This window comes from Osmerus mordax, chromosome 16 (genome assembly GCF_038355195.1).
Source record: "Osmerus mordax isolate fOsmMor3 chromosome 16, fOsmMor3.pri, whole genome shotgun sequence".
NCBI classification, from domain to species: Eukaryota; Metazoa; Chordata; class Actinopteri; order Osmeriformes; family Osmeridae; genus Osmerus; species Osmerus mordax.
Genome location: NC_090065.1, coordinates 7411464 through 7431401, shown reverse-complemented (window position 1 = coordinate 7431401; position 19938 = coordinate 7411464). Strand labels below are relative to the sequence as shown.

The window sequence follows — 19938 nt, the reverse complement described above, 5'->3', positions numbered from 1 at the left end:
ATTTGAGATACTGTGTGTGCGTGTGTTTTGGATGGTGTCGCTCTGAAACAACAAGGCTGTGCTAGATTTCTGGTCCTGAAGGAGAGGCGAGTGAGACGCAAATGCAGAACACTTGGCTCACAGCGCCACCCATTGGAGGAAGATGACTGCAATAAGCTTAACGTTGATCCCACTAGCATGAAAATGGCCTTTAAAGATGCTGTAAAGTGGAATTGGAAATGAGTTTGAAGTTTCTTCACACCACAGAAGAATGTGTTGTCAACTACCCATCCAAATTCAAATGAAAAAAAACATTGACAAGTATGTTCAATTAGGCTTTGAATTTGTGAGAAAATTCGCAGTCTTCTCTGCTTGAGACTGGGGGGGCGTGTCGCCTGAAGGAGTTGAAGCTCCGCCCCCTCGAATTTATTGAATTTAGCAACAACAGCAACACTAGCTAAATCAATTGCAGATATCAGAACAGACCTACCTGCAGTCTCTGGTTTTGTGTGAATTACTTTGTCTTTGCATCATACCAGCTGAGTAACAGAATGCAACCGTCCGTGATCTGACATGGGTAGGTGGCTGTGAGGTAGATAGGTTGGGTTTTGCCCCGCCTAAACAAAACCTGAGCTGAAAACGGGTGAGAAACTGTTTAACGGTCTAACTCCATATTTCAGTGCGATTTCAGAGCTTTGCACATGCTTTCAGCAACTCATTTCACACATATATAATGTACTGAGAAGCAAATGATGGAATTTGCTTTACAGCATCTTTAAGGGTCACACATTTAAATAGACATGATCTTGTTTACATCAATGACTTACCTAAACAGTGTCATCGTGCATTGATCTTTATAAAAAGCACTGGGAACAACCACTTACAACAGCAAAGTATTTTATTTAATGAAATAGATCCACCTTTACACCTGAATAACAAGTACATAACAAAAAGGGCACTGCAGCATAATGCAACATTTACAGCAAAAAAAAGTAATGAAAATACCTTCTGTTTTAAAATGTTCTTACAAAGCATAACATTGCAGTCAAAGTAACATAACAGGCCAAACAGCCTAATACTGGAGAGCCAGCCAAGTAACCTTAAAAAGGTACCACCCTTGCTGTAGTAATGCTTCCCATAGGGGGATGTACGGAAGAGGTAATTCCCGACTATACTGGCCAACCCCGATAGAAATGTAATTCCTGACTCATTCAACATTATACAGTTAGGTCCATAAATATTTGGACATTGACACAATTTTCATCATTTTGGCTCTGTATACCACCACAATGGATTTGAAATGAAACAATCAAGATGGCCTTTAAGTGCAGACTTTCAGCTTTAATTTCAGGGTATTTACATCCAAATCAGGTGAACGGTGTAGGAATTACAACACATTTGATATGTGGCCCCCCCCTTTTTAAGGGACCAAAAGTAATTGGACAATTGGCTGCTCAGCTGTTCCATGGCCACAGGTGTATGTTATTCCCTCATGGGAGTTCGTTATTTCATTGACAAGGAGCAGATAAAAGGTCTAGAGTTCATTTCAAGTATGTTATTTGTGTTTGGAATCTGTTGCTGTCAACTCTCAATATGAAGTCCAAAGAGCTGTCACCATCAGTGAAGCAAGCCATCGTTAGGCTGTAAAATCAAAACATTAGGTGTGGCCAAATCAACTGTTTGGTACATTCTTAAAAAGAAAGAACACACTGGTGAGCTCAGCAACACCAAAAGACCCGGAAGACCACGGAAAACAACTGTGGTGGATGACAGAAGAATTCTTTCCCTGGCAGAGCATCACCAGGGACAAAACCCAGCGTCTGGTGATGTCTATGGGTTCCAGACTTCAGGCTGTCATTGACTGCAAAGGATTTGCAACCAAGTATTAAAAGTGACAATTAGATTTATGATTATGTTAGTTTGTCCAATTATTTTTGGTCCCTTAAAAAGGGGGGGGGGGGGCACATATAAAATGTGTTGTAATTCCTACACCGTTCACCTGATTTGGATGTAAATACCCTGAAATTAAAGCTGAAAGTCTGCACTTAGCCAAAATGATGAGAATTGTGTCAATGTCCAAATATTTATGGACCTAACTTTATCTGGCATCTGAATGTGTGTTTGTGTGTGTGTGCGCACACGCCTGTTCCATTAATAGATAGTGAGGGCTACTGGGGCTGTGTGTCACGCTGTGTTGGGTTAAATATATCTGACCTACGCTCTCAGTTTGTACATCATGTTCGGCCCAATATGGGCATCTCCACCCTTTCGCCCACAGGGAACAAACATCAGGTGTGTGGCCACCTGTCCTCTGATCTTCAAACTTCACTTACAGCTGGCGCTATAGTAAATAGTTTGTAAGAGTAGAGTCTGTCCAATCACACAACACAAAGCCAAGTAGGTGTACACGATATATCATCATAAAAAATTGGTTGGGCTGTGTTTCTTCTGAATATAAACACCCAAGGGAATCTGGTACAACTTTTGGATGATGTTGAGCTTTCATAATGATTAGCAAGTTTGATAAAGTATTCAAAGAACAGTCTTTAAATATATTTCTCACAACTTGGGTACCCAGCAGTGTCATATACTAAGGCACTTAGTGTACTGCTAATGTTCACCAGCTGAGTGGAACAGAGCAGTATAAATGTCACCACAGGTCATCAATTTGAGATAAGTCTTGCTATTGGGCCAGTGTTCTGACACGATGGCCCTTTGGGGAAATGGAAAACCCTCAGGACAAGGTGGAATTTTACTGTGAAGATAGCCCCAGTCATTTAACACACATTGTATTGGCAATTATTGACATGAGGTCCCTTGGTCAAGCTACAACATTGAACTTAGCATCTTTCTTTAACTTCCTCACTACTGTACTTCTTTGGGACTGCAGCAAATGAGAAAACCAGATCCAGTCAAGGGGGTATAGTTCACAGAGGTTGGAGATAGTTTGAGTTTGGGCGTGTTGGCACGCAGGTGTGCATCTCCATGCTATGTGAAGCCTGTAGACCAGTGGGATTGGAGGACCTACTGGATGTTCTCCCACATATGCCAAGAAGAGCCACAGACATTCAGTCCAGGGGATTCATCTTCCATACACATCTGTCTGGACTTATTTGGTCTTTGTTCCCTTCTCTGCAGGGGTCGTGTTCTCCTCACCTATAAACTTGTTCTGTTCATCAGACCTCAATCTTCTTCAGCTGCTCGTAGGTGATGAAGAACTGAAAGGAGTCAAGGGCCATGAGAGGGGGAAGAGAAACATGGAGGACCAAGCTCCCACAAAGGGAATTAGCCTCCTCCCACACTACCTCCCTTTCCACTTATCCCTGGTTACCACACTGTAATAATCTGATTATGTCACCAGACTTGACGTATTTGCAGTTCTCTATGATACTAACCCAACCATCTTTATCCAATACGCCCCCTCTAACCAGTGGGTACAACTACTCCTCTCTCAACTCCTTCAAGCAATCCATTAATCCAAGTGTTTTAGCTTTGCGTTTCCTTCCTTGCCTCCCTCCTGCCCCCATCCAGGCCCTCTGGCCCATGGATGATAGGCTGAAATAGGACATTACATAACGAATTAACAAGCATTAGCCTCAGCTTCCATGATCCAAGTTTGGCCTGGGTCGGAATGTGCCAAACTTGACATCACGAAGGCAAGCTCAACTCACATGCACAGAGAGACGCCACATGAGTACAGAGCTCACCTCTGTAGATGAACCAACATATGCACTCACGAGGGACTCAATGGAAAGGATACGATGATGTTCCATGGTCCTAGACGGAGCCAGTTGGGGAAGAATCCCTTATAGAGTGCCATGAAGCCCTCTGACCGCCATGTCTAGGAAAGACAAGTTAGTCCTGTTAGTCCTCTTATCTTTTCCTGGTTACAAAGAAAGGAGGGCGAGTGACAGACAAACAGACAGAAAGAGAGAGAGACAGACAGACAAGAGACACACCCAGACAGACACACCTCTTCTAGCTGCCTCACCTGCACTATACAGTCTAGTGTTCCCTGGTACAGGGCTCCTCCTTTCTGGTTCATCATGCGTGTGCGGACCACGTCTACAGGGTTGGAGGCCAGAGCTCCCGCCAATCCACACATCACACTGGACCTGAGGAAGGAGACAAGAGGCTAGACCACACACATAAGCCTACGTGCGCCGACACGTTTGTTGGCTCAAGACGTATCTGAATGTGGAAAAATACGGTGTTCTGACATGTACTCTGGCATTAGAATCGCTCACAGGAAGTGTGTGTAGATCGTGTCGCCCATGTGACCCGACATGATCAGATGCTTCTTGGTGATGTCATAGGCGGGCAGCTCCACCCCCACCACGATGGCTGCTCTCTGAGCCGTTAGAGACACGCCCTGAGAGAAAGAAAGTGAAGACGGAGGGCAAGTGAAACATCTAGAAGAGAGATGTTTATACAAACACACTCTCTCTCTCTCTCTCTCTCCTGCTCTTCTGTGTCCTACCTTCCACAGTCCTCGTGTTCCCTCCTGCTGGTAGATGCTGATGAAGTTCCCCATCATACTCCCCTGGATCACACTGCCCTGGGCCTGCATACGGATCTGTGTGCACACGCAAGAATTAGTGAGAGTGGTAGTGTGCCAGATTTCCCCATCTGGGGATTAATAAAGTGTTTTTGTCTATATTAGGCTGATCAACATTCAAACCAGTAAATTGAGAGTTTATGCATTTAATGCCAATAGCCACTATCATGTCCAGTGAAAGCATGTGGTCCTGTAATGTTATGCCTTAAAACCACCTATAATTAAAACCAGCTCTTAAATGCTAGTTGATCACATGGTGTGGCGAAACTGAACAACTTGAGCCTCACAAGCACATGATAACTTAGCACTGCCAGCAGTGACACTGATACACAATGTTCTAACCTGCTGTTACCCCAAGCACACAGCAACTCCCCACTGTCAGGAGCCAAACTACTATATGCTAGTAATCCCAAACGTACTATTCCGTGTGTGTGTGTGTGTGTGTGTGTGTATGTATGTATGTATGCTGTACCTTCAGGATGTCAGTGGGGTTGGCAATGGAAGAGGATATGACCCCAGACAGAACACCACACAACACGTTAGTCACCAGTGTCTCATCTAGAAGGAGGAGAGAAAAGGGACTACAGGTGTGAAATAATCTTAGCCTATTCACAAACATACCCATGTCTCACACACCATGTAGAATAGTTGCCACGCTGTTCTGTAATGTGTGTTGTGAGTAACATTCTCATGCTTTCCACTACATGGAGGTAAGACCAACATAATCAGTCCTATTACTTGAGGTAGGAATCTGTGTGAGCAACTGATCCCCACCTATCCCTGGAACTTCTCTAGCCTCATAACAATTTCGCTGTCCCACCAACACCAACCTTTCTCTAGGTGTGTCAGTGAGTCCAGGGGCTCAATATGCACTCACCCTCAGGCCTGTCCACCAATAGTCGTTTGAAACTCTGATAGGTCCCTATTTTAATGGTCCCATAGGATGCCTGGCGCAACATTGCAGGAGCAATCCTGCCACACAAAGACAGATAGACGAGACAGACCGGGGGAAAGGATGGGAGACATTATGAGTACAGTCTGTATTCTTTTACAAATACATGACTTTTGTGCATTCGAAGAAATGGCATTCCAATTACCCCGAGTACAGCGCTCTGAGCCCCTCCTCTCTGCAGATCTTGCTGATGGCGTGTAGCATGCCCCGGTAGCGGATCTCTCTATATTTGCTATCACCTACTTGGCCCTGGACTTGTAGACGGGTCTTGGTCAGATCGATTGGAAATGTTCCTAAGTAGCAAAGAGAAAAACGATTAGGCCAATAAACGGAAAGATAATACTTAACAAGTAGCCTACAATGAATGCACACACAATCGCTTGCAGCCACACAACTTACCACATTCTGCAGTAACAGAAGCCAGACCACCGAAAATAAATGGTTTCCAATTGCCGTTAGACATTTTGATAGAGCTGTGTCTTAATTTTGTTGCAAAGAAATACTACCAGAATAAAAACGCTTGAAAGACCGGCTTCTATTTGAACTAGGGCAGTTACCAATCGATTCCGCTTTATTTCGTTTGGCTAGCCGGCATTTGCTAGACCACACCTTCCAAGACTCCCCTCGTTTTAGCATGGCTCCTAATTTGTCTCGCCCTGGTCTCGCCACTCCCCCACCCCTCCCCTTTTCTAGTTGCTTAGCAGCTGTGGCTGTGTGTGTTTCAGTACTGCAGTGATGTGAAACCTAATTGTTCAGTTATACACTCTTTTCAAATGAATGAAAACGAACAAAAAAAATCATTGATTAGTGTGAAATGAAAAGTTGCTATATGCACTACGAATCCATTTGAGTTGTGATTTACAACTTGTGAATTGCCACCACACACATACACACACATTGGAATTAAAACCTCTAGGTGGCGCCACATCTCTTCACAAGCCCATCATCCAGCTGGTGGGTTTTGATTATCTTTCACCACTTGAGGGCATACTGACGCCACGTTTATATGTAAAACTTGTTCTTAACTTTTACCTAGACCTATTTGTCTATAGTTTTTTTTAAACATGATTTATACGAACAGACTATTTAAAAACACAATCAGCTTGATATCTATCAATTCTTTTAAAGTCCCAGTTATATCTATTGTAGGCCAATCACCTCGGAGGAGGCTGCTCCATTGGCTAATCCAGTCCTCTTTCCGCCTGCACCTGGTTTTCCTGAGTTTAGATCTCTTGAACTGGGATGGCATGTCCTTTCCTTAATTTGGATGCATCTGGTCGTTTCAGATGTGGTTCTTGTGTACCCACTGCAGAGTAGAAGAATCATCTATGATCCAGGAGGACATTCATTAAAGCATATTTATTATGATCATATGCTGCTTGTATTGTTTGATTAATGGGTTGGCTATGGGTCACTAACCTTAGTATTGCCATCAGAAGATTATTAATGACCGGAGAGAAATGTATGTGTGTGTGTGTGTGTCTATGTGTGTGTGTGTGTGTGTGTGCACGCAAAACACACAGCAACCAGGCGGAAATAGATGAGAGGAAATATTGCTTTTATCTGAAACCAATAATCAGAGGAAAGTGTGGTGCATCTGAAAGGACAACATTTAATAAGGTGATTTGTCATGTAGTGAGGGCAGAGTTTCGGGATGGCAAAGAAGTACATCTGTGTTGGTGGACATGTGTGTTTGTGTTTGTGTGTTTGAGAGATTGAGAGAGAGAAAGAAACAGATTGTGAGTGTGTCAATACGCGTATGTTTTTCAATGGAGTTGTATAATTTCAGTCATCATTTGGTTGATCTGTACATATGACATATATCGTCTCACTCCTGTACATCAGCATCCAGATTGGTCCATGTGCTCAGTAACCACCTCCAGCCAAACCAGGCCAGAGTGAGCCATTAAAGATCTCTAACCTTCTGAGGTCAACATTGTGTGCGTGTCACTGTTTGTGCTAATACACAGGTATTTTCCTGTGTGTGCTTGTGTGACTGTAATCTGTTCAACAAACATGCTGTCTTTGCCTCCCTCGTGCTGAGTGACATCAGGGAGTGTGTTAATGTCACTCAGCATGGTTTCACTGCTGTACTCTGCAGCCCTCCACTTAGTCGAGTGAAAAGGTTTTTTAAGTTTGCGTGTGATCATGTTTGAGTGTGATGGTGACTGGTGGTGATAGGACAACCCGGCACGGTAGCTGACCTGTCATACAGACACACAATCAGTTGTAAACATTTACGTACGTAACCCTCTGCTCACACACACACACACCTCCGAAAGCATGCCATAAAACTACTTGAGAGAAGAAAGGAAACCATGGATAAAGATATGGAAAGATGACAATAAAAGCCTGAGCAATTGATGTGATCTGTTGATAGTCTTAAAACACCCACGCAGTGCCCTAGATAGAGCTGTCTTTGTCTGGCTTTAAACACACACACACACACACACACACACACGCACACCATATTTATAGGAATGATTCATGTAAATGCTAAACAGTGATAACATTTGTACTCTACCCCCCAATGAAGTGTGCAAATGACTGTGTTTCATTAAAACATTGAAATAGTATTCACTCCATTTTAATCAGTCACATTGCTGACCAACCTTTGTCTCTGTTGAGTGTACTAAATCTGAACAGTCAGTAAAATGTGATGGTGATAGTGTTTAAACTTGCTGTAATTTTGGATTACAACCACAAAAAGATAGAGCAGTGGTCAGCAATACCAGGCATAACCAAGGATCCACATGAACAAGCACACATGCATTCATAGTGTTGTTTTGGTTCATCCTTTCTATGGTGAGGTATTTTTACCCCCCTCCTCAGGGCAGCGCTGAACTTAATGGGAAGTGAAAGGTTGTCCAGTGATGTTAGCATGTTTGTGTGTGTTTGTGTGTCTCCTGGCTGCTTACCATGTCCACACCCACTAGCTGTGAGGACAGGGACACCACAAGGGGGGTAAATGTGACACATCACCATGTGATTGGTTCAAGTGTGTGCTGCAGGCTGCCTGCCTCCAATCAGCACCAAGTCTAAGTGAGGGACCCCTTGCAGAAACATCCACAAGTTCATGACGTAAACATACATTGGACGCCTATTATTATTAACGATCACCGTCCTTTCTCAATGATGTAGTTTACCTCTGCTGCTCTTTGGCAGGTCATTCACAGTTATGTGGCCAGTTCAGCTTTATGGAGGTGTGTATATGTGTGAAACACTGTTGAGGTTGAGGTCTTCTGGTATTCCAGAGAAGGCCTCGTTCGTGCTCTTCTCAGCAGATTGTCCTGGATCCAGCTGAGTCTTCAGTCTTCTCAGGGTCACAGTAGAGGCCACTTCTGTCCTGTCAGCAGGATCCTCTCATCCAGACCTGCAACCCATGGCCTTGGTCATCAAAATACCTTTAAAAAGCTATTTTTTGATCTGCTTGATATGCCCAGGTAGTTTGTACTGAAAAATATAAAATTAGAAATATAGAAATAGAATTACAGGAAGGTGTCAGCACCTCCCGCTCCCATCCTAGGACCGCCATCAAGTTAGCTTAGGGCCCCATGTAGCCAAAAGCTGGCCTAGAATTGCATGCACTTTACTTATATGCAGATCTATGTAAATGCTCAGAGCAGAGCTCTGATTGGCCTCTCTAGGTTTAAATGCAGGTTTGCATAACTTGACGGGAAGTGAAGAGGAAGAATGCTGACGTCACTGTGATCATCACACATGCGTACACATATACAAACACACAGACATGCTCAAGCGTATTTTCTCTGGCTTTGACACTTAGGTAACTGTGCCAGGAGTATTGGGATTAATGGAGTCGGATGCTCGATACTTACCCCCTGTAGAACATTGTGTATGTGGGTTTACATGGTGTTTATTGATTAGCTGCCATCTCCTTAAAGAAGCATGCCACACACACAGAGAGAGAGAGAGCAACAACCAAATAACATTCTCAAACTGTCAGAATGCGTCACAGTTTAGAATTTTGCTCAGATACTCTCGTTTTCATCTCAGAAAAGGCTTTCGCCTCGAGTTTGGTCAGTGCACCAGCAAAATACTGGCCACAGTGGTTTAGATGCAAATTAGTCTGGATGTCTGGCAGGCATGTAAGGATGACGGCAGCTGCATGTGCCTTTCTGTGTTACAGATGACAGGGAGGCCTCACACACACTCATCCCTCAAATCTCAACTATCCCCTCTGCATCAGCTACAGTACACTCCTCCCCCATCCCTCTTTCCACTCCTCCCCATCCCTCATTCTACTCCTCCCCCATCCCTCTCTCCACATTTCCATCCCTCTATTTGCTTTCTTACTTGATTCCCTGAGGAGAGGAAAATTCCTCTTATCAGCTCCAACCAGACGCAGCCACAGTGTGTAGTTGTGCGCGTGCGTATGTGTGTGTGTGTGTGTGTGTGGGTGAGGATAATCCCCTGCCCGCTAGGTTCTACAAGCTCAGCGTTACCCTACTTTGGGTTGCAGAAGGCTTATTACAGAAACACCAGCATTTCTCTCCTAACCATAAAGGTTGTTTCATAAATGTTAATTATGTTAATTTTAGAATGGGTTGGATGCACACACCCAGTTGACCGTTAGGGTAACCTCTTCATTGTTTTGTGCAGTGACAGTGCAGTGTGTGTGTGTGTGTGTGTGTGTGTCTGTATTTGTGTTTTGCCTGTGTGTGTTTTTCTATTTTGTTGAATTAGTATGCAGGAAGGCTCAGAGTCAATGAGCCTGTCTCTCAGTGTTAGTGTCAGTTCAGCTCATTCTATTTCCCAGGATCCTCTCCATCTCATCCAAGGGTACTGGATTAGACCATGCCAGGGCTGATACACAGTCAGAAAAAAATATATATATATTTTTAAAGTTTTTTTTCATATTGACGTGTTGTTTCATTTTTTTTTAGAGAATGCGTTTGGCATCAGATGATTGGGAGCACCCCCTTAAATGGGAGAGACTTCTGCTATCTTTCTTTCAGTTCCCTAGTCTCTGCTGCACCTCAACCAGTAACAGCACAGTGTGTGTGCATCTGTGTGTGTTTGTCATTTTATGCTGCATGTGTGTGTAGGCCTCAGCCAAAAAAGAGAATAGAGAGAGAAAAACTCTACCCATTTTAGTTGCCATGGTAACAAGTGATTTGCTGCATCTGGCAAATTATAGGGTTCTATTGGTGGGTGAAAGGGTGTGTGCTTGTATGGGTCGGGTGAGGGGGAGTGGGTAGGGGTGTGGAGTGCAAACCATTCTTGCATACAAACATGCAAGAAATTTCATATTACTATTATTATTTTTATTATGTTCATTCAAACTGTACCAATTAGTAACTGGACAATTACTAAGATTTAGACACAGAATATCTGGAAAATCACACACACACACACACAAAATCTAATGGATTGGTGATTTAGGTCAGTAATGCAGACATTTTTAGACTATGTAGAATTCTGAACATTCAGATACAGGCCTTTGATCCTATTGTTACACTGTATAGCTGTGGGACAAATGGGGAAAGAGAGAAAGAGAGCTGAGGGAAAGAGAGAGATAGACAGAGAGAGAGAGCTGAGAGAGCTGAGAGGTAGAGAGAAAATGAGGTGTCCTTGTGTTGCCCTTGATCATACTGAACAGGTGGGCAGCAGTTTGTGGACACTGTATTAAACATGGAATAGGTGTAGAGGGAGAGAAGGACGTGGCCTGAAACTCATCATGGTTGGGTGTATCTATTTAGGCAACAACGAGGTCTCTGTCTGTACACCCAGCTTAGCTCTCTCCCCCTCTTGTTGTTCCTCTCATCCACTCGCTTCATGTTTATGTTATATAAAATGAGCAAAAGGAGGTCAAGAGGAAACAATTGTTCTGTTCCAGTCATCTTAGCCATTAGGAGCACAGGACTGATGTACTCTGATTGAACATAATCACACACATACACACTTGGGGACACACACACTCACACACACATTATAAATCACGTCCTTAAGTGGTGTGTGCTTTACACTGATACATCCTCTATTAGGGAGTCATGTATTGATGTCACAAGGCTTAGCCTGATAGTTTACTAGGGGACATAACTTATTTACAAAAACCAACACACTCGCACACACTGGTTGAGGTATGTTCCCCTCTCCTAACTGATGGTTCTCTTCTCTCTCCCCTGTCTCAGTTCTAATTCACAGATACTTCATTTTTAGCCACAAATCAAACTTCAGACATTGAGGTCTTTATTCACACATAAAGATGGTGGAAAGGAGAGTAGAGGCATGTGAGTAGAGAAAGAGGTAAAGAAAGGAAAGGAAGAAAATGTGTTTGTGTAAGAGAGAGAGAGAGAGAGAGAGAGAGAGAGAGAGAGAGAGAGGGAGAGAGAGTTGGAGGTGAGACAGAGAGAGAGGGGGAAGGTGGGTGGGGAGAACCATTAAAGCTGTGTACTATAAATCTCTTACAGTGAGCGTGTGCAGATAACAGAGAGATGTCTCTCTCCATTCTCCCTCCGTCAGAATGATGCATGTCCTCCTTTCTTCTCCACGTGAAATATTAGAGGGAGTGTGTGTGTGTGATCTGAACTAGCATGCATGTGACGGGAGCAACTTGTGTTCAGTAATTTTTCAACCCTTATCAACACTCACAAGGTGTATTGTGAGAGAAGACAAATGGCCCCCACAAAACCGGGCTAAATGACACACACACATACACACATGAACTACAGAAAGAGACAGGGAGACTTGAAGAAATAGGGGGAGAGAAAGAAGATGTAGGGAAGAATGACACTGACGGCTCATTCATTATAGTACTGACGGGATTTTCTTGACGATACCCAGTGTTATGGTATCCTAAAGCAGCTGTGATGCTGCTATGCCCACATGACGTATGACGTAGTTCAAGGATGCAGGCCATGTGCCTGGACTAGTCTTTCTGTCCCTCCAGTGATTTCAAAGGGCCAATTTACCCGTCACTCAAATGACCAAATCATGTACGTCTTCAAGAGGGAGAGCTGGAGAGCAGGAGAGGAGAAGAGAAGGAGGATGTTTTTCTCTCTCTTTGTCAGCAGCTTTTCTCCCCGTCACCCTGTGCACACTGAAGAGTGATGGAGGGGCAGACACACATAAACACATTGGATGTGTGTGTACCCCAGGGGTGTGTGTGTGTCATTTTTTTTGTAGTGTTAAAATCCCAAGATTCCAGTTTAGCATTGAAGCATCCAGAATAGTTAGCTTTTACTCTGTCTTGCAAAAACATCAATTTTCACCACATCTTCTTACTCTATGTTCCTAGTTTGCTTCATGACAGTGGTCTTATTTAAGGTTTTCAGAGCTTTTTGCCAATAAAGGGAATACCCTGAAAACACAGAAATTATTCAAATGTAATATAAAACCCTGAAGCAACCTAAAATGTATATAATTGTGTGACTGGTGAAGAACAGCAACTTCAGGATGGAGACAAAGGCCATGAAACGAGAGAAAGGGACTGAGAAGAGAGTGACAAGAAAGGGAGCGACAGAGATGGAGTGAGACTGAAAATGAAGAGATGAAGAGAGTAGATGAGCAGTGGAATGATAAATTGACAGAGGGAGATATATTCTTGTAAGACAGAAAGAGAAAGAAAGAGAGCGAAGAGAGAGCGCTTACGGAGCTTATAACAATGATGATGACCAACCAACATTAAAATCATCTTTAATAGTGCAAGCCAAGCCCACACCATCCTGGCACTCCTGTGGATAATAACAGTCTAACATTCAATGAGACAGAACTCTTTATCCGTTTCGGTCATGTTGAAATCAAACACACACACAACGGGTGTCCTGAGGCTAAAGTCACTCACCATAACAGAGTTCTTTTTATATGCAAAGTTTCCATAATGATATTCAGATTAGACAAAAGCCCCTTAGCCTATGTTACAAGGACAGAAACAAGACTGCAGATGTAATAGGCCTCTAAATGAGAACACATAAAAACTGAACTTGTTATTGAAACACTAACTCTTGCCTTCTCTTTATTTATTTCTCCTTCTTTCTGTCTTTCTTTCTATCTCTTTCTTACACACTTGTGCAGAATAGGAGCCATTAGAGCTAAACAGACCTGGCAGCATGTTTCCTATACAATTTGTGGTGAAGAAAATAGATAATGCACTTTCCTCTGTGCCTTCTGAAGCAAATGAGTCAATAGATTTCCACACCACATTAAGTTCAATGTACTGAACCAATATTAAAGTGCACTGTCCGATCATGTACAGTATTAGGCTCATGCGTTAAGTGATGCTGATGTTGGCTAGTCCTTCACTCTCAATACATGTGGGTAGGCATCCATAGCTTAGTCATCCACTAGAGGCCTCTCTCCTCTGGGTAAGAGGCAGCAGAATACACAGATAAAGTAGCATATCTGCTCAGTTTTAGCTGATATATTATTATTTGTTACAAAGTCACATAGTCTTTTGGTAAAGGCATCACATGACTCTTGGTAAGAGCACACACACACACACAATGACACTAGCCATAATGGGGTAATTATCCTCTCTCTCTCAAATCAGTTCCTCTGATTGCAATTTGCATTTGCAATTAGCCTTCCCTCTGCCAGTGCTCTGAAGCATGTGGAGAGTCAAACAAACACACTCGTGCACGTGCACGCACAGACACAAACGCAGTTTTTTGTGACAAAATCAATTTGTCGCGACAGAACGTCTCAAACGTGTTCTTTCCAATAAAGATTTTTTTTTTCTTTCAGGGAACTGTTCATTGTTATGTCGAACTAATTTCTGTATGTAAGTTCTGGTGGTAGTATCTATGGTAGTAACTACCATATATCTATGGTAACTACAGTATACAGGTCTGTCACAGAGATATAGATTCCAGTGAGCTGGACATTGTGATGTCACAACAACAAAACACCCCTCGTATTCCCTCTTCTGATGTGTTTCTATTCACAGTGTCAAAATGGATTCTGGCATGTGATTTAGTGAAAGGTAGTCTCTGGCACCTTACCATAGCTACCATCAAGCACACACAAGCCCACTAGCATACACAGGCTACAGGGTGGTTCAGTGGAGTGTGAAATGATTCTGTTATCATGTCGTCTGTCTCAAATATATTTTCCCACCAACCGTCTGCGGCAGGTGTGAGTGTGTGCGTGTGTGACCGCTGAGCTATATCCATCTGCCTAACGTATTGGGCATCCATGTGGCAATATGTTTTTGCATTTCAACACTGGTAAATAAAAGTCTTCTATTTTGGATTCCTGTTTGCTATGTCTTTGTTTCTGTCATTTTATCATGGCATTCAAAGACACTAAACACCATTCCACCCAGCCCGTCCACTGTGTGTCTCACTCTTTCAGGGTTTTTAAACACTCTATACCTCACTTATTCAAGTGAGCTGGTTCCTAAGTGCTCTCTGTCTTGACAAGAATACTAGGATGGTCTAGACACACACACACACATACACACACACATAAACGCACACACACATGGTTCAGCATGCATGAGAGGTATCCCAAAGGAGCATTTTGTCTCAGCATTAAGGGCCAGTGCCTTGGGTAATTGCCGTGTGTGTGTGTGTGAGAGAGAGACAGGGAGAGAAAGAGAGAGAGAGAGAGAGAGAGAGAGAGAGAGAGAGAGAGAGAGAGAGAGAGAGAGAGAGAGAGAGAGAGAGAGAATAGAAAGAGAGAGGGAGGATAGAAAGAGAGAGAGAGAAACCTACTTACCTCTTGTTAGTCTACAACATTTTATTTGGGGCATGTTGCCACCCCAGTTGACTAGGACACTCCTAGCCTGACTGGTTTGTTGTCTGGCAGGCAGTAAGGCCAGAGATGCAGACCCAACTGTCATTGAAGCGTTCATTCAATATTCTTCTGTGTATTAAGTCTGTTTCACCCCAAATAATTTGCAAGACTGTCAATCAAATGAGTTTACCTGTCTGTTTGAGCAAGCTAGGCATGTTTCAATTGACCAAGTCCTTCCTCCACAGTCAATTATTAACACAAATCTAGAGAGACAGCGGGTACTTGACCAGCTTACTAGGGGCAAGAAATGGCAGGACCTTGCCGAGCGGTGAGGTGAGACCAGGCTGACCCAGATAATCTCTCCCTCTATGTCTCTCTCTCCCTCTGTCTATTTCCCTGTGCGATACAAATAGTTACGAGTAACTGCGTAAGCGCACAAATACTGTTGAAGTTACTTCAAATTCATAGATAAAATGCGATCGGTTTAATGACAGCAAGAAAGCCTCTGAATAAGAAAATGGGGGACTAGGCTGAACGCGAGAACAGCGGAGGGGGGTTCGTTGCCATGGAGACGCAAGTTTGTGTCTTCTTCTCATTTTGCGTGCTGCTTGTTGACTGGTTATAGCTTAGCCACAACAACTAAATGGTTTAACTATTTTGTCGGTCGGAAAGATAAAGGAATATAGTAAATCGTAAAAATATATATTTGTTGCAAACAAACTCTGTCGGCAAATCTCTAGTTGCACACATGAGCAGGTGAGCGGACTAGAGCTAGCTAGCATTAAACGTGTCTCTCTAGTTAGCTAACTACGAGTTAATGCTACTAGTACTTGTTACAAAGTAGCACTAACTATTTCTTGAGAGACGTTCTACAGTTAGTGACAGAATAACTGTTAATAGCTGTAGCAATTGCCATACATGCTACATCTACGTTTCATGTAAAGATGCAACTATGTTAGTCCAGTATTCGAATTGAGGGGCAGCAGTGGGTTTGTATTGCCCGTATTGGTGGTATTTGGAGGCCCCAGTTCTATTAACCCCATAGCCTACATGTCTTTTTACGTCACTGCACTCTAAACTTCAGATTAGAATGTGTGGGGACGTCCTCAAAGCAAACACCACATGAACAGGTAAGCTGTTAAATTCTGATTTCTCCCAACATTTCTTAAACTTTCTCAAATTGCTTAGAGCTGATTTTTTTTTTTTTTTTAGATTTCACGTTTCTGTAATATTAGTTTAATGCTGTCTATACACTGTATGATACACCTGCCAATATGAAACTTTACAGATGTCCCCTGCATGCATTGAGCCCCCCGGGACACAAGGTATAGTCTTCTGTTTCTCTTGGCATAGTCACCCTTTGATTTGACAGTGCTGCAATGATGGAGCTGTTTTGAATTTTGCCAAACAGATCATGTGACTGTAGTTCCAGAGACTGTTGGAGAAAATCCCCCCACTGATTATCCTCGGTGAGACACTTGCATTTTTTGTTTTTCAGATCTTAGTTTTTATATTAATATTCCAACCAGTCAAAGTTCACATGGTTTGTCAGTTGCTGAGGAATAGTGAATACACTTTTGAAAACCAATGTCTTAACAGAAGGAGCCAACCTGTCACTGCAGTGTCACATTCTGTGAAGGTGGGTATCAATGCACTTACACTGATTATTTTGCCAACGTAGTGACGATCATAGTTGACATAGGGTAATACAGTAAAAGTCATCTGTGGCTCTTTGTACCAAGACTCCTTGTATTTCCTACAAATCTGCCATTGTTGTTTCAGAATGGTTACCCAGTAGCACAGAACGTGTTGTCTGCAGGAGGTGAGAGTTAGCTTTCACTTTGTACACATGTTGATGTGCCTGATGTCTATATTCGGAGATTCTTTTTTGTGTATCTTTCATAGAGCCAGCTCCAGAGAAATCCAGGGAGAGCAGATCAGGGTCAGTACCAAAGTGGTATCTGTGGAGTAGCCTATACGTGTTTTTTAAATGTAAAGTCTACAGCAGTAAGAGCTCTAAATATCAACTACATCCAGTGTCTTAACATCACTGATGATTCCAGAATAGGGAGAAATGCAGTAGCCACTGTATTCTCCAATCAAGTCTCTAACAGGAATGATAACAACAGCCCAAAGCAGTCAAAATCACTGACAACAGGTATGGTGACTATGTAACAGGACACATAATAGAATACTATAATTGTTCTATATAGTAGCACACAGAACTGCACACATGTTGAGGATGTTACTTTTGGTAGTGAAAATGATGATTGTCTTGGGTTGTGATGCAGAAAGAAAGATTTGTGCCCTGCCATCACCCGCAGTGCTCATCCCTTCCCCGGAGTCAGAGGAAGACTGCACTGAGGAAGAAGAGCAGGATGAAGGGTACCAAGCTCCACTTGAACTGATGGCTGAGGTAAACCTATTATTCCATGACGCAATTTGTAAATAACTTGAATTTGCATACTACTGGGCCAAATGTATCAGTGATTTTTCTCAGTACATAGAGAGTTATGTGAGTGATTTGGTATCTGTGCTTGTTGGTAGTTTCTCAAGTCTGTGATGGAGAAAGACTACCTTCTGGCCAAGAAACTGTGTCAGATGAGTATGTGTTTAGCACTTTGGGATTTTTTTTCTTTCTCCTTGTCTCTCTGACACTATAGTGTGCTTCCCATTCATGAGACTCTCCTTGCTTGTTTTTCCAGTTCTTATCTATGAACCAGAGAACCCAGAGGCCACACAGTTCCTCCTGCTGATCCAGGAGAAGCTGCTGACAGGTGAGAGAGAGTTCCACACACATTCAGAACAAAACTTCTGAGACAAAAATGTGTCTTATTAAATCATGCTGGGTGGTAACAGGCCTGGGGGCTTGTTCCTTTAGAGCAAGCAGCAGACCTGAGTGAGGAAGAGGATGATGATTCTAACTCCAGTGATGAAGATGACTCAGAGGACTCAGGGAGTGAAGAGAAGTCAGCTCAGAGCACAGGCAGCTCTTCCTCCTCCACATCCTCATCCTCCTCCTCATCAGAGGAGGAGAAAGAACAAGAAGATGAAAAGCAGGGGAGGAGACACAAACCATGCCCACCTTCTCACCTATCCCCTTAGTTGCCATAGTCTAGTCTTGGAGTTGGAGTCTTGACTCTCCCTCTCTTAACCTGAGCATTTTTTCCTCTCACTCAGCTCATAATGTGTGGTTTAGGGCTCCAGTGAGCTGTGTGCAACACTTCAGTATATCCTCATTATTCTGTCACTAAAGCATTGGCTCTTCAGTCTGTAAATAAAGTCCAATATCCTGATACCTGGCCTCTTGAGTACTATTATATCATGGAAAGTTTCTGTTGAAGTTAGGATGTAATCCATGCATAAAGATGAACTATAGTGATATCATCATCATGCTATGTAACTGCGTTGCACAATTTTCTATGAATCAATGAATGGTACCCACATAACACACGCCCTGACAATCTCTTCCACGTCACACATGCGTGGTTTCTGTCGTCACTTGAGCATCCAAAAGACACATCCTTGTCTCCAGATTGACTTTGGGATGAAAATGTATGACACATTTATTGACGTTGGCCCGAGGCTACTTGGTGTTTCTAAACACTTATTTGAGAATAGATCTCCAGTCTTTACTCGATTACATCGACTCGTCGTCTGAATGTCAGAATAATGACACGCAAATAAATCGTATGAATTTTCAAAGGTTTTGGTGTTAAATTGATTAGACGTCTCGATTCCCTTCAAACGGGAAACTTCATATGCTGTATAAGTTGACATATAAATGAAGCTGTGCGTAAGGGAACAAAATGAAGTTTGCGTGAGACTTTGGAAACGTGCTACTTACCTTATTTTATAAGATCAGTTGAATCCTGATCCTGCCATTCCAAATAGTCAATGTTAGGCTTATTCTATAAGTAGCCTACACCTGTAGAATCGTTGAGTCATCGTAAATTGGTGAGTTTTGACAGTTTATTGTTTTTTGGTGCTAAATATATCGGACCCCTGACTGTCACGAGCAGTAGGGTACGCTTCATTTCGCGTCATAGAGAGGTAATGCTGCGACTCACGCTTGTTTGCACGCATAGCGGATAACAGAACCATTGGAGCGCTCATATAAAAAAAATAAAACACTTGAAGGAAAAAAAAAAGGTCACGCGCGTCGGTGGATGGAATTTTACGCGCTCTATTGGTATTCCTCTGTCGTTGCTCTGGACTGTTTTGCGTCGAGCTTTGGTGGAGGCAGAACTGAAGTCTAATATTTGGTACATGCTACAGTTACCCTACTCTGAACACAACAACCTGTGCACCCTAACGGTAAGGAAACAAATGTTTTACATTGTAGTCGCGACCGTTTGGTCCAAACTCACTCATGTCATCTCTTGATACTTTTTTATTATTATGCAAAAGCTGCCGCATTAAGCGTGTCTACAGTTTACCTTGGCTTTTTAAAAGCCTGTTGGAATATGAAAGCAGGAAGATATAATGAAATGACCTGTGGCTCAGCCTAATTGCTGTAATTGCCGTAAGTTTATCGCTGAGGAGACGTTTAGATTGATGTAACTCGTTAATATGGGTATAGGTTAAATATGTCAGGATTCATTCATTAGTTTGATGAATGTTACTTATTTAAAGACAGTGACAGTTGTTGAATATCTTAATTGATATATTCTGATATATTTTAGGCTAGGCCTATATTCCTACAGGGATATGCGTCGTATATTATCACCAACCCCTTTAGAGCATTCTGTTC

General features: G+C 42.8%; 1 protein-coding gene across 2 annotated transcripts; it reads right to left on the bottom strand.

The window, feature by feature from the left end:
• Positions 1-1961: 1961 nt before the first annotated feature.
• LOC136958820 (kidney mitochondrial carrier protein 1-like) lies at positions 1962-6066 on the bottom strand. 2 transcript variants are annotated; one of them, XM_067252932.1, is made up of 9 exons: positions 5889-6066; positions 5635-5782; positions 5415-5509; positions 5010-5095; positions 4460-4555; positions 4227-4351; positions 3971-4094; positions 3740-3820; positions 1962-3197 (listed from the first exon to the last, which is right to left on the bottom strand). In XM_067252932.1, exons 1-9 carry the CDS (start codon positions 5950-5952, stop codon positions 3156-3158), a joined length of 861 nt encoding a protein of 286 aa, XP_067109033.1. In that variant the 5' UTR covers positions 5953-6066; the 3' UTR covers positions 1962-3155. The 2 variants fall into 2 exon arrangements, with proteins under 2 accessions (XP_067109033.1, XP_067109032.1); XM_067252931.1 differs by having other exon boundaries at positions 4227-4555.
• Positions 6067-19938: the final 13872 nt, after the last annotated feature.

Bases quoted from the DNA above. Each gene is read 5' to 3' on its own strand.
- LOC136958820 (XM_067252931.1), bottom strand. From the start codon at position 5,952: ATGTCTAACGGCAATTGGAAACCATTTATTTTCGGTGGTCTGGCTTCT. The intron at 4,556-5,009 runs GTACAGCATACA...GTGTGCACACAG, and splicing joins ACCCCACTGACATCCTGAAG to ATCCGTATGCAGGCCCAGGG. The intron at 3,198-3,739 runs GTATCCTTTCCA...GACTCCTTTCAG, and splicing joins TAGGACCATGGAACATCATC to TTCTTCATCACCTACGAGCA.